This window comes from Condylura cristata, unplaced genomic scaffold (assembly GCF_000260355.1).
Source record: "Condylura cristata isolate star-nosed mole 26May11 unplaced genomic scaffold, ConCri1.0 scaffold00011, whole genome shotgun sequence".
Taxonomy (NCBI): Eukaryota; Metazoa; Chordata; class Mammalia; order Eulipotyphla; family Talpidae; genus Condylura; species Condylura cristata.
Genome location: NW_004567112.1, coordinates 50,453,572 through 50,468,195, shown reverse-complemented (window position 1 = coordinate 50,468,195; position 14,624 = coordinate 50,453,572). Strand labels below are relative to the sequence as shown.

At 32.3% G+C, this 14,624-nt stretch overlaps 1 protein-coding gene across 1 annotated transcript in view; it reads right to left on the bottom strand.

Annotated features, from left to right (window-relative positions):
- Nucleotides 1-3,266: 3,266 nt before the first annotated feature.
- Nucleotides 3,267-14,624, bottom strand: part of PCDH15 (protocadherin-related 15) — a 565,802-nt gene continuing 554,444 nt past the window's right edge. Inside the window, exons 27-31 of the mRNA XM_004681080.1 lie at nucleotides 11,336-11,554; nucleotides 9,421-9,429; nucleotides 8,376-8,528; nucleotides 6,292-6,297; nucleotides 3,267-4,704 (exon numbers count right to left, since the gene is read on the bottom strand). Of these exons, the coding sequence (XP_004681137.1) occupies nucleotides 3,267-4,704; nucleotides 6,292-6,297; nucleotides 8,376-8,528; nucleotides 9,421-9,429; nucleotides 11,336-11,554 (1,825 nt within the window). The remainder of the gene's footprint in view (nucleotides 4,705-6,291; nucleotides 6,298-8,375; nucleotides 8,529-9,420; nucleotides 9,430-11,335; nucleotides 11,555-14,624) is intronic.

The window sequence follows — 14,624 nt, the reverse complement described above, 5'->3', positions numbered from 1 at the left end:
ATTACAAGGCTTTCACAAGTTCACTTAATTCAACACATCTTAAGTGGTTGATGCATTGTAAATTGAAATAGTTGCTGATAATGTTTATATAATGCTCTCTTAACCCTATTAGCAATTCGTTATTTTAAATCTGTGATGAGTTTTACAGAGTGCTTTTATAATTTTGCCAATAATTATGACAATGATAATCCTTCTAGAGACAATTAGTCATTTTCAAGTTTTATTCAATCTGTCTTTCAGAGATAAATTACATAAAGCTTGTATTTAGGTTTAAATAATGGCAATTGAGTCACATAATGTCCCAGCAAAGCTTGATTTCATTTTCTAGGATATTTAAAGTGTCTCTTTCATTAGCAATTATTTTCCATAAGTGTGAGAAAATATCATCAATAGGTGAATGATACTGTTTGCATTAGCATTTTGTTGCTGATTGTTTGCATTGTGTATCTTAACTAGCAGGCAAAAAAAGTTACTGAAAAGAGATATACAGTAGAACTGTTATGTACGATTTCTGTATACTTTTGATTAACATAACTTCCCTTTGATTCTGATAAAACCAGTCAGATACTGTTGATACATATTTTATGTAGCTTATTCCAATGTACTTTAACCATTTTACATCACTTGCATGATTTTTTTTTAAGGAAAATGGATGGCAAACTCTATATCTTCATATGAAAATTCTAATAATTCCTTAATACTAATTGGAAAATAGTAATTGGAGAAGAATAATGGATTTTGTAGTCCCAGGAATGTGTGAGTCTCATACAAAGAAAATATTCCAGTGGACTTTATTGACGAAGCTGGAAATTTCTAAGTAAGATGTGTCACTAAGACTAGATAAATGTAAAATAGGGCATAGGTGTTTCATTTCAAAAGAACAAAATAAGACTTTTTTGATAATACAAATAGAGATAGCCTTATGTATCCAACAGGGTCTGCATCCACTGATTCAATAAACTACAATAAAAATAATATTGATAAGAATGTTATGGGTGTGTCTGTACTGAACATTACGGACCTTTCCCTTTCTCATTATTCCTTAAGCATACAGCACTTTACATAGCATGCATACTAATAAATACAGATTATTGGTAATATATAGATGATTTTAATTTATATGGGAGGATGTGCTAAAGTTCTGTGCCAAAACAATGTCATTTTACATAATCTACTGATTGTGGTAGCCATTGGGGTCAGGGAATTAATCCCTTACACATACCAATAGACAATTGTTTTACTGAAGTGTTATAGCAATATATAGTGCAGTGATTTAGGGAGATTATAGGTACCTACATAAAATGTTACTGGAATTTTGTGTAGCATTTATTTGGTTACTAGTGATTTCATAATCAAGAATTTTTAAGGAATTTCTTTCACATTTCCAAAAAGTAGGTACAAATAGCTTAAAAAACACACACACTAACATTAAAGGCTTACACAATTGTGAATAATACCTTGTCAGAGTCCGCCAAATAGCACAAGCTCTCATGCATATGACCAGCTGCCAACAAAAACTCCAACTGAAGTTTTTCAGTGAAAGAGAGAAAAAAATCATGTTCAAGAATCCCAAGAAATAAATCACTCTTGATTTGGATGAAAAGAATCTGAAGCTGAGGTGCTAATGAAAATAATCTGATTTACAGATTGCCTTTTATCACATATTGTTAGGAATGCAAGACCAAATTCTTGAAGAATGTCATGTAAATTATGAGCTGAACAAAATGTTTGAAATGATGCACCGTACAGCCCAAAACTTATATTTAGAGACTTATAATGGCAATTATCAAGTAAGATGTTGCTTATATTTTGGAATCGTGCTTTTCTCTGTATAGACATATTTTCCAGAACATTAAACTACAGAGTAAAATAAATAACTCTACTTGTATTCAGAGTAGGAATTTCCAGTAAGTAAGATGTACTCTGCATGTTAGGTTGGGGGCAGGGATAAGTAATGACTGATAGTCAAGTGTAGCTTTCATGAAGAAGATTGGAATTAACTGAAAATTAGTTTTAATAATTAAGAATTTAATAAGTTGAACTCAAGATATGAAAACAATTTCAACTATAGAAATTTCTATAATAAAACATTTTCCATCTTTCCATCTTTGCCTAAAATATGTTTAAGTCCATTAAAAAATGATGACACTTCACCAAATACACACCCTCTCCATTTTGACTTAATATGTTCATATTTAATTTATACACTAGGTTAAATTTGGATGGCAATAGGGATTAAAGTAATTAGGAATAAAATAAACCAAAATTTTTCCTAAAATTTTGATAAACATGTTTTACATTACTGATAAAATATAAAATCTGAATAATTTTCTTCAGTGAAATAGTAGTTAACAAATCCATACCAAATGTTTGTGGAGATTTACTTTCATTTGCTGGATAGGGATTTCTCTATAAAACTGAAGATAAATATTTTCTTCAAAGCAGAATCTTATGATAAATAATAACTAAGGAGATGATATAATTATATGGACAAGCAAAACTAAATAGTACTTTAAACAGTTGTGGGAACAATGAAATGTCTTACAAAAGTCAACAACTCAAGATTTATTTCATTATAAAGAAGGGAAAGGAATGCACAATGAGAAATAAATAAGACAGCAATCGAAAAAAGTAAAAGATTTATCAAATGTATAAATATACTAATACTAGTAAGATAAAAGCAAGCCAGAGTAAAAGATGTTCTTATAAGAAAACATGTGACTGCCTCTTATAGTACCTAGCACTTACTTTAGGGTATCATTTTGTCTGTGTTTTTCTGCAGTTTTAGATAGACAACATTTTACTTTGGTAGTATTTATTCTTATCAAATATATGGGTTTCATGAAAATAACAGATCCTATGTAATAAATTTTAGTCTATAATAGCATGTCTTTTTCCTTGAGTATGCATATAAAACTGATCAAAAAGTAATTGTAAAATCAAGCATTAACATGATAAACAAGTCATTAGTTTAATTTGAATATCTAACTTTCATGCCCACATATTCCCATTGAAAAATAGATTGAAATTACTTACTTTTTAAATTAATGTAGACAAATAATGCTACTTCGTAGTTAAGAAAATTAAGGTAAATCTATAATATGAGTTAGTAATGATGAAGGTAATAATCTTTTAAATTAAACATGAGGAGAAAACACCACTGCATTGAGTTTAGGATAAAAGAATGGAATCTTCTTTAAAGTTCAAATTTGCCTTCACTTGAAGATTATGGTCAACAAAAGTTGTCCAAATAAATAGGAGACACATTACAGTGAAGTAGATTGACTTTGAGATTGCTTTTCAACTCCCTCAACAATATTGTGCAAATTCTCCTGGTTTTGTTCAGATGTCATTTCCATATTTGTTATCTCTGAAGGAATAGTTTGAGGTTTTGAGGTGTGTGTGGGTGGATAATTTTTTTCAATTTGACTGTACATATTAGCTACTGATTTTTCAAGTTCTGCTAAGTTTTTAATATGTTTGAGAATGCCTTTTGGTTCTCTTTGAGGATCTGCATTACACACAGTTGTTGATGTTGATTGCTGTATCATAGAGGATTTCATTTCCTGGGCAGATGTCACATTGATAGTGCCTTTTACAACTGGTATACAATCATACTTATTGGATGGGACTGAAGGAGGTAGTGGGGGAGGCAGTGATGGGAGAAAGGGACATGAAGGAAGAAAAGGTACAGGAGGGGAAGTAGTGAGAGGAGGAGGGACAGAAAATGAATAAAGTGGAGGAGCAGGAAGAGAAAGAGGAGTAGAAGGAGAAGAAGGAAGACAGGAAAGAGCAAAAGTACTATGTGCTGTATGAGATTCAGGGGAAGGAGGAGTAAATGGAGGAGGAGGAGTGATAGTGGGTGTATGAGCGCTATTTTCAAAAATGTTCCTTTTGGTTTTAGCAGTCAACATATGCATAGATTTCTCTCTCCTGAAGAGTGGAGAATTTAAAATGCAAGGCATTGAAGGAGAAAGTTCCAAGGAACAGTCATCAGGAGAAATGATGATACTGGATTTTGATTTGAGTTCCACAGTTCTTGAAACAGTTGGCAAAGTGGAGAATAAGGAATGAGACCAAGGAGAGGAAAATGAAGCTGAAGATAGAGATTTTAATTGTTCTGTTCCTTGTGTAATCAGTGATTCACCTTGTCTTATTTCCTCTTTCTCTGTAAAATTTATATCTTCAGTTGTGAACAAGGGATTACTTCTACCTCCTTTACTTGGATAAATTCCAGTGCTTTCATTTTTGATTTTCTGCCTGTTGCTTCCCCATTTCTCCAGATTTATGTTTTCTGGACTGTTAGAGAACTTCCACCTTGATCTTTTAGGTAAACATACTGGTTGATTCCACACACTCTGAATCTTTTCTCTTGGGTCACTCAGAGACTCATTCTTGGCTTGTGTTTTGGGCAAAAATGAGTCTGCACGATCTGTTCTTATTGAAAAGTTGACATTTCTTGATCTTTGATCTACATTTTCTTTATAAGGGGTACTGTGACTATTTAAGTTGTCTTCCTCAGAAAGCAGTATGAAGTTTCCTGCAGACTTGGGCTGACTGTTCTTAAATGATCCATCTATCTGAGCCTGCTTGTGAGCCTCAATAGTATTGGAAGAAAATGGCATTTCAACGTGCTGATGTTTCCTGTCTTCTGAGAAAGACTTATTTCCCCTGCTTTGTTGGAAATGGTAGAGAAGGTAAAGACTTGAAAGAAAAGAAGATAATGAAATGTAAGGAAACAGCTTGTGACACAGCTTTCATGAGAAAGATGTTTTTATGATTCTCATTACTACTTCAAACAATAAAAGAACAAATAATAACACTAATGTACTAAAGCAAGGCAGTACTTTTATGTCCCTGTTCTCCAAAAAGCAGGAGGGGAAAATTCAAGAGCTGGGAATAGTAAGAAAAATATTTTATATTTTTTAGAAGTGCCAATCTGTTCAACAATTTTTTTCCAGCTAGCTTGACACAACAAAAAAAAAATCTTGACTACACATAACAGTTCTCTTATGTGTTAATCACAATTCTCCAAATTACATACACATATTATGACTAATGATTTCAGATTCTCTGCCATCATTGAAGATGCTCAGATGTGACTGTGTTAGATAAACAATCCTTAATACTATTGGATTCAGTACCTGATCATTACATCTCATTTCATTCATTCCGTCTTTGAACTAAAAGTAATTGCCTATCTAGAATAAAGCCTACAAGAGAATACAAAAAGGGATTTTCTACTCCTCAAATTAAGAGAATTATAGTTCATGAGGATAGGTGGAAGAATTTTCTTGAATCCAATACAAAAATCACAGTTAAGAAAGAGGTTTTGTCAGAATCTTCATAGAGATTATTTATCCTATTACTACTTTAGGTTTCATCAGTTTTAAAAGATTATAAATTAGACAAATAAGAAGGGGGCTATTGGTATTTCCTTGAGTATGATCTGGATCAAATCTTAGTAAAGACTCAAGAAGATTTATGTTACAATAATATACTTTTGATAACACTTAAAAAGTTATAAAAAGGATTTAATAAGTCCAAGGGCACAAATAAGTAACTAATGAAAGCACTGGGATCCTGTCCCCAGAAAATCTGGATGACATGATTTTGAACAGATTCGTAATAGACTGATCTCAAGCTCAGAGTAACAGATCTATTTTTAACTATTGTTTAACATTTACTTAACAGTACACATAAAATAAAAAGGAAATATTTTGAATAAAATTTCAATAACTGAATTGAAAGCATAGGATGTCAGGGGCACAATAAATTGACATATAAAGCAAAATTTTCTGTTGTGTTATTGGGCAAAGCTATAAACTGCTAGAGATTACTAGGTCAATTTAAAAGTATCAGACCTACCTTAATAATTCAGAAAGTAAAATAAATTTTATTCCTGATCTCAAAGAAAAAATTTTTTTAAATGGACTTGCCATTATATGGCAAATGTTTCTGAATAGAGCTGACTTAATTTTTCCAGGAACTAACTATATAGTGATACTACATCATTTTTTATTGAAATATATCTATAAATATTTTAACATTATAAAATAAGGAGAATTTTGAAACTCCTCTAGGCAGGGACAGATAAATCAAGCCATTTAATATAGCAAAAACAAATAAGATGTGGAAGATAAAACATTCTCTTTTAAAGTAAATGACTCCAAGGTAAAGATTGACAATTATTATTTTTAGATTAAAATAAAAACAAAGCAAAACATTTAATCTATTCTATTGAAACTTTGTTTTCAAAGCCCTTGTATTAAAATGGTATCATTTACTTACTTATGCCTATGTATCCACAGGTGAGAAAGAGAAAACATGTGATAGGAAAAAAAAGTTTTGACTATAGTTAATTTGGACGGTTAGGAAAATACAATAGGAACTTGACTTAAACAGTTTATATGCATATCTAAAAAAATGAAAATGCATGTTTATATATTTTCTTCATATTGACCCATAAGAATAGTATGTAATCATTTTTTAGATAGAATCATATGCCGTTAATATGATTTGTTACCATATAAAATATATCTATTTTGCCGATGCATAGGTAAATTAATCTCTATTAAACATGGGTCACTTCAAGCCTAAAACAAATTTAAATGAGTTTATAAGAATGACTTCTTTGTCTTATTTACAAAATTGGTTCACATTGATCATAAAGTAGCTATAGTTTTAGAAGAAGGAAAATAAACAAATACAATAAGTATTACAGAATAAATATTGAATCTATATGAAGTTATTCATTTGTCAAAACGAACTAAGTTTTTTCTTTCAGAAATACATGATAATTCATCTGGAGTGAGTATAGTTACTGGTAACCTATGATTAGAATCCTCCTAAGTTTTTGAATAGAAAAGTTAAATATTTGTTAAGGTTAGAAAATTAGATGTGTATAAATTAAAATATTCAACAGACATACAGCATTTACAACTCTTCTGGTTTACCACATTTTTTTTCTGATAAAAATAAACTAAAGTGTAGCTATTTAAAAATTATTGCCATCAACTTAGAATGATTCTGTAAGATATTATACTTTACCTTTTGATAAATAAAAAAATGAATATATACCCATGTCTAATTACATATAGAAAAACACTTTATACATACTACTTTGATTTTTTTATACTTTTGCTGGAGAAAGGTGGTTACCATAAAGAAAATCAAACCATATTGGCTCAATTCCTACATTCACCGATAATTCAAGAGGAGACCATAATTTTCAACTTACTAAAAAATAAAAAACTATGTTTAAAAATAAGTCATGGATGATATTGTTTTAGAAACAGAAAATCAAACATCCAACTTTTAAATTACACATTAGCATTTAAATATGCCATTAAATCAATTTTAACATTTAAACATATTCTTAACATGTAATATTAATAAAACAAACAATATGGATATACATTTAAAACCAATTGCCCATTGAAAGATAAATTTGATACATTGTGTGGCTTGCTTTATTCCTACTAGTAAACACTATAATGTTAAACATATTAGAACATGTTAGTCTCTCAGGTCCACCCAATTTCAGTTAATAAAAGGCTTGTAGGATTAAATTTAATCATACTCAAAATTTTGTGTCCCTGGTATTTTGCATTTCATGTTCAGAAAGAAGTTACTTGAATTTTTTCAACAAAGATAAGGTAAATGTCTTCAAAAGGAATCCGATTATGAGGTTATTATAACAGAAATGTATGAATCCTTTTAACAAAATAAGTCTTTCCAAAATATGTACTTTAATATTGCTTAGAATTCCAAATAGTATTATATGAAATATTAAAGTATCACAGAATTCGTCTGAGGAGAATATATGAAAGGAATATTCTCTGAGTGCTTGTGTATTTATTACTTTCTTTCATTTTATAACACACTAAGATACTGCATTAGAAAAATCTATAATTTTAGACAAAAACAATTGATTTTTTTGTTTTTTAGCAAATTAGAGTGGCCTTTGATACCACATCAGGAAGTAATATTTTATGTTTATATTTTATTGTGCTGATTTAGAGTGATAGAAGCTATTGTTAATTTGTGTGGGAGTTGGTAGATATCTGCGTGAAACACTAGTGTTGAGATTCAATATAATATCCAAGTTATACATGCAAAATGGTTTCCTTAAGTTAAATACTGTGTTTTTATTTTTTAATACCTTTTTTTGGGGGGGGCCCGCTGCCTATTTTTAGATTATTACTTTCCAATTTAGCTTTTCTTAGACTGTCATCTTAATTTCCTGCCTTAAAAAAATACCAATAAAAAAATAGACTTCGCAAGCTGCATTTCTAATCACATAGAAATTACATACTCACCCAACATCCATCACAACCCATCTACTTCTCAGATTTCTCAAAAGGTCTACTTACATTGTGCTGTCCCCAAGTTCTTCATAGAGGTGCGCACCTGGAGGCGGCGGGGGTGGCGGGGGCGCAGCTACTGGTGCCGGGACTGGCGCTGCTGGTTTAGCTGCGGGTAATGCAGATTGGATTCGTGCTGTCTTGGTGCACTCAGCTTGGCGTCTTTGGTAAAGTAAGGATGTTTTGTAAAACTCAGTTTAGAAATAGTATGCTGACCAGTAGCCTATCTTTTAATACAAATATAGTTATGGGAAGAAATTACACTAAAAAAATCATTTACAGAAGTATTTGAATTTACAAGCATATCTATTGAATAGCATGCCACTGGGGTGTCATTTTGTCCATACCTTTCCCCCCTTCCTTAATACATCAAATCTTACTACTCCAAAATAGATACCTTTGAATAGCTGGACAAGTGAGTAGAAATACTTGCAAATTAAATTAAATGATCGTATTAAAGAGAGAAGGCAAATTGTCTGATAAGTGGTAGTTGTTCAGTGTATATCTATACACTATGTCTGATAAGTGGTAGTTGTTCAGTGTATATCTTTCATAATGTCAGACAGATGGAAGATACATAACTTTCCTTTATGATTTATCTTCTATTTAAAGAAAGTTACTTTACTTAAAACTATAACTTTTTTTGAGAATAGCTTAGAGACACTATATAGTTGTGCATGTTCTTGGGGAGATTTGGTTAACATTTATTTCCTTTTGAGTCCTAGGAATGTGTTATTCTTATATTAAATCTAGGCTGCTGTTTTTGAAAGTTCTGGGCACTAATTGTTAATTCCATCCTCACATCTTAAAAGTTGACAGCTACCAGAGTAACTGTATTTTTCAATTTTTCTGCACTTGTAGCATATTGTATAAAACTAGTTTGAGTCTTTATGTAGAAAACTGATGGGGAATTTGAACGAAAATGTGTACACCTCTGCAAAATACAAAACAAATAATACATGGTTTTAAGCAGTATGACTATGTTACAGTATTATCTGGATTTTAAAGTTTTCATATGTAACATTATGTACAAAATATTAATAATTATACTTACACTTTAAACCTGTTTAGGAAAGCAGTGAGTAAGAAAAGAGAAAACTACATTAGAAATATTGAGTTCATAATATTATAAGATATGATTTACTCTAAATTATGTAACTTCCTGGTTAAGCGCATGACAGACTTAATGACATAAAAGGAAGGCAACTTTAATTTGGAAAATGGTGAGCATATAATTATTACTCTAACAGTCATATAAGCTGTTAAAACATTCATTACAGGAAAACAAAGAAAACTACTAAGTGGAATAAGAAAAACTGGGTTAAAACATGGGATCTGTGCATTTTAACTCTGATATGGAAAAGGGATATTAAAGGTGATCTGATTTTTATAATTGGATTCTTGGTTACTGTGCTGAATAATATTAAAGGGATGGAGTCAGGCAGTAAGCCATGATTTTACTGCCTCCACTTCGAAGCTGGAGCTAGAATTGGGAGGTGCTCCTCGGTAATGATTTCATGACACACCTCATGTCTGCCTTTGAATTGTCCAAGAGCACAAAATTTCAAAGATACATTTAATATAAAAGAATAATGGTAATTTAAGTCTTACTTATAAGTAGAAGATACAGGTAAACTATGATTTTAAATATTCAAAATTTCCTTTGAAATCTAAGCAATATAATACTTATTTTCCTTAATTTTGTTAATCTATAGGAAACAGCAACTGAAATTAGAGTGCTTGCTTAGCTGATTACTAATCTAACAAATACTATAACTACAAAATGTTTAGATATTAAGCATCTTCATATTTTGCTAAATTTCAGGCCTCTCTCAAGTATAACATGCAGGGTGCTTCAGTTTTAATCACTGTATTATGTGCCAAATATAAATCTTCTTTCTGATATTTTTGTTAACAGGATTTAATAAGTATTCCTCAGGAAACTGGTGAATGGGAAAGAATCACTACAATACAGGTACAACTTAGTATAAGACTTAATATTAAGTTGATAATTAAATATATTTTAAAAATATTTATGCATACAGAACTGGGGTACACACCAAAGGCACAGGTGAAGTGAGAGGATTCACCAGAGACAGAGTGGGGAACAGAACAGGCAGATCAATGAAGTACACTGCTGAGGGGAGCAGTGGGCCGTCAGGAAAGGTCTGCCAGGCCATGTGGATTACCTCCAAGGAGGGGATCGAACTCATGCTGAAGTGGTTTTAGCTTTTTACTGCTGTGCTTTAACCCACTGAGCCACCATGGAGGGCCCCATGATAATATTCAAAAACAGTTTATCTAGTATTGCATTTGCTCACAGGCTTTATTTGCCATATTAATTGATCTGATCAGGATACACTGAACTCCAAAATATCAGTTTATTGCTATATTTACAAATTCTTGATGCTTTTGTGATAGAATATATTCCTATAGAGGTTTCATGCAAATGTTTAAATTAGCAGTAATTACGTTAGTATATTGAAGAACCCAAATTAAAAAAAAATCTTTTAAAACATGCAGTTTCCTGTAGAAACCAGGAAGAATTTAAGCCTGTACAACCCAGATATGTTGCCAGATGTAACAATACAGCCTCTAGTAAGGCTACACAGGAAAGCTGTGTGGGAAGGCAGGAGGGAAGGTGGGAGGAAAGAAGGAAGGAAATCTATTACCTTCTCTTTTAAGGCTCATAATGTAAAGCACAGACAAAGGTCAGAGGGCAATTGGTACTCCTACTGGATACTTATGTATTAAGAACCTTTGCTGGAACACCGAGTAATCTGTGAAAAGCATCTGGACATTTGTATTTCTTTCCCTTGAAGGAAGGTCATTTGATGAAAAAATGATACAACAATCCCAGAATGGTTTCACCATCAATACTGTACAACTATAATGCCATTTCATCAGAGATGGTTTTGATAATGCCTTCGTGAAAGAACTATCCATGTTTTGCATCTGCTAATACTTACTGTCTGTAGCTGACCAACACCACCAAGATTGCAGGAATGCAGCAGAGAATGATGATGAAGGCCAGAGCCAGCAAGGCCCCTTCTGTGTATCCTAGACTTTCTCCTCGCTTTTTAATGCTGGTCACTGCCTCTGGGGTCCGGATCTCTAGAATGCGTCCTCCTTCCCCATAATGTGGTTGAAAGTCTTTATTGATATCAAGTAGCTTGCCATCCAAAAATCTTTATTGTTAGATAAATAGTAAAATCAATGATTTTAATAGAGTAAGGTCATTTTAAAAAATAAAATTATTTTTGTTAAATCTTTCAGTATTTTCTTTGATACACAAATTTGATTATGAATAAGGAATAGGAACAGCATGCATGAAAAACAAGAACAAAGAGTGATTACATAGCTATATATACACATCAAATATTAATAAAAATACTTCAAATTCTTACAAACTCGGAAAACATAATTATTGACAGCACTGAACTTAATATTATGCTGTGATTATCAATATTACATTATTCTTTAAGTTACTTAGGCAAGTGAAATATAATATTCTAGGTTATATAGCATTATTCAATATCACATTTTTATCTTTTAATCTTGTAAATTATGTAAAACAGAATATTATTATATATTGATTTACTACAGGTCATAGACTATAATTGGGGAGACGAATCTGAGACACTAATCAAACCTTGAGACTCAAAGCCTGTACATAAATTTTACAATACTGTAATATCCCCAAATTTCAAGTCAAGACAAGTGTTTAATGGGCAAAGAATGAACAAACTAAACAATGTTTTCTGACTATAAAGAAAATAGTTAATCAGTGATGCAGGTAGCAAATTAATGTAATCAGGATGATAGGAATTGAAGGTCAGTTTAATTTAGTAGTTCTTGAAAGCTCTTCCTTACAACTGAATTCCAATTATAAGCATTATATTAGAAAGCAAAATCATGGAATAGATGCCTCTTAATTCTATTAGATTGAAATTTTTTGTTATCTATTTTACACCTATTACCTATTATTTGATTAACAAGTAATTTTTATTTTCAATAAAATCTTTCAATAAAGTATTTCAAGAACATCTGAACAACGTTTTTAAAAAATGTACACAATTGATACAATGATTGTGTTTTTAATTCTATAAATAACAACATATTTTAGGCATTTTTTTCAATTCCTAAATATTTTTACTTTGGACCAATGTTTTACTTCAGTTCAAGGATTAGAAGAGTTAGCATGGTCAAAATACTCATCTTATCCAAAGCAATTATACATATTCAATGAAATCCCTATCAACATTTTAATTCACCAGAGATAGTGGGGAGCAGAACAGGCAGATCGACTAAATACCCTGCTGAGGGGAGCAGAGGGTGGGTCAGGAGAGGTCTGCTGCACCATGTGGGTTACTTCCTATGCTGGGGATGGAACTTATACTAAGGCAGCTGTGACTGGCTTACAGTGCTGCACTTTAACCTGTTGCACCACCAGGGAGGGCCCTGCCTCCCCCCCCCCCATGTTTTCTCATATCTTTATTTTTACATCATTTTGTGCCTTTTTCCATCTCAGTTGTAATCCCCTTCGGCTTCTCCTCAACAAATCATCCATGAGCCATTGCCATAGTCCAGTGCATTTCCCTCCCCTGACTATTTTTGATCCCATTCCCCACTCCACCCCCATAAAATGTCTCTGGTATATAGCTGTTCATTATTATTATTTTCTCTCCTAGTCCATTATACTCCTGTTATGAGTGAAACCATCCAGTATTTTTTCTTTTCTTTCTGGCTTATTTAACTAAGTATGGTCTTTTCCAACTTCATCCATGTTGCTGCAAAAGACATGTGTTTATTTGTTTATTTATTTTGGTTGCTGAGTAATATTCCATTGTGTATATGTACCACATCTTTTTAAACCAGTCATCCACTTTTGAGCAGTTGGGCTGTTTCCATGTCTTTCCAATTGTAAATAAAGCAGCAATAAGCATGGGAGTGCAGTATCTTTTTGAATCAGTGTTTTTGTGTCTTTTGGGTAGATACCTAGCAGTGGGGTTGCTGGGTCATAATTGTAAATAAAGCAGCAATAAGCATGGGGGTGCAGTATATTTTTGAACCAGTGTCTTTGTGTCTTTTGGGTAGATACCTAGGAGTGGGGTTGCTGGATCATATGGAAACTCCATGTTTAGCAGTTTGAGGAACCTCCAAACAGTTTTCCATAATGGTTGTGCTAGTTTGCATTCCCACCAGCAGTGCAGGAGAGTTCCTTTTTCTCCACATCCTCGCCAACATTTGTTGTTGCTAGTTGTCTGAAGATGTGCCATTCTCACTGGGGTGAGGTGTTATCTCATTGTGGTTTTAATTTGCTTCCCCCTTATTACAAGTGATGTTGAACAATTTTTTTGTGCTTGTTGGCCATCTGCATTTCTTCTTTGGGGAAGTGTCTTTAGCTCTCCTACCCATGTTTTGATGGGGTTGTTTATTTTTGTTGAGTTTTATCATTTCTCCATATATCTTTGTGATCAATCCTATATCACTAGCTTTGTGTGAGAAAAAATTTTTCCCAATCAATGGGATGTCTTTTTTTTTTTTTTTTTAAATGTCTCTTTAACTGATGTAGTCCCATTTACTTATCCTTGCCTTCACTATCATTGCACTGGGTGCTGTATCTTTAAAGGTGTTATTGAAGTGTATGTTTTTTAGTGTTTTGTCCATCTTTGCTTCCAGGTATTTTATAGTTTCGTTATTATGTCTAGGTCTTTAATCCACTTTGAGTTGATTTTTGTGTATGGTTTGAGGTAGTGATCTAGTTTCATGTTTTTGCATGTAGCTTTCCATTTTTCCCAGCGCCACTTGCTGAACAAACTTTCTTTGTTTCATTGTATCTTCTTTGCTCCTTTGTCAAAGATTATCTGCCCATAAATTTGTGGGTTTATAACTAGGTTTTCTATCCAGATCCACTGGTCTGTATGGCTGTTCTTGTTCCAGTACCATGCAGTGTTGATTATCATGGCTTTGTAGTATAGCTTGAAGTTTGGGATTGTAATGCCTCCATTCTCTTTCTTCCTAGTCATGAGAGCTTTGGCTATTTGGGGTCTTTTGTTCCATATGAATCTGATCAATATTTTTTTCTATTTCTTTGAAGAATGTCATTGAGACTTTATTGGGATGGCATTAAATCTGTATATTGCTTTTGGCAGGATGGCTATTTTGATGATGTTAATTCTCCTGATCCATTAGTAGGGAATGTCTTTCCATTTTATGGTGTCTTCTTGTATTTCTTTTAACAATGTTTTGTAATTT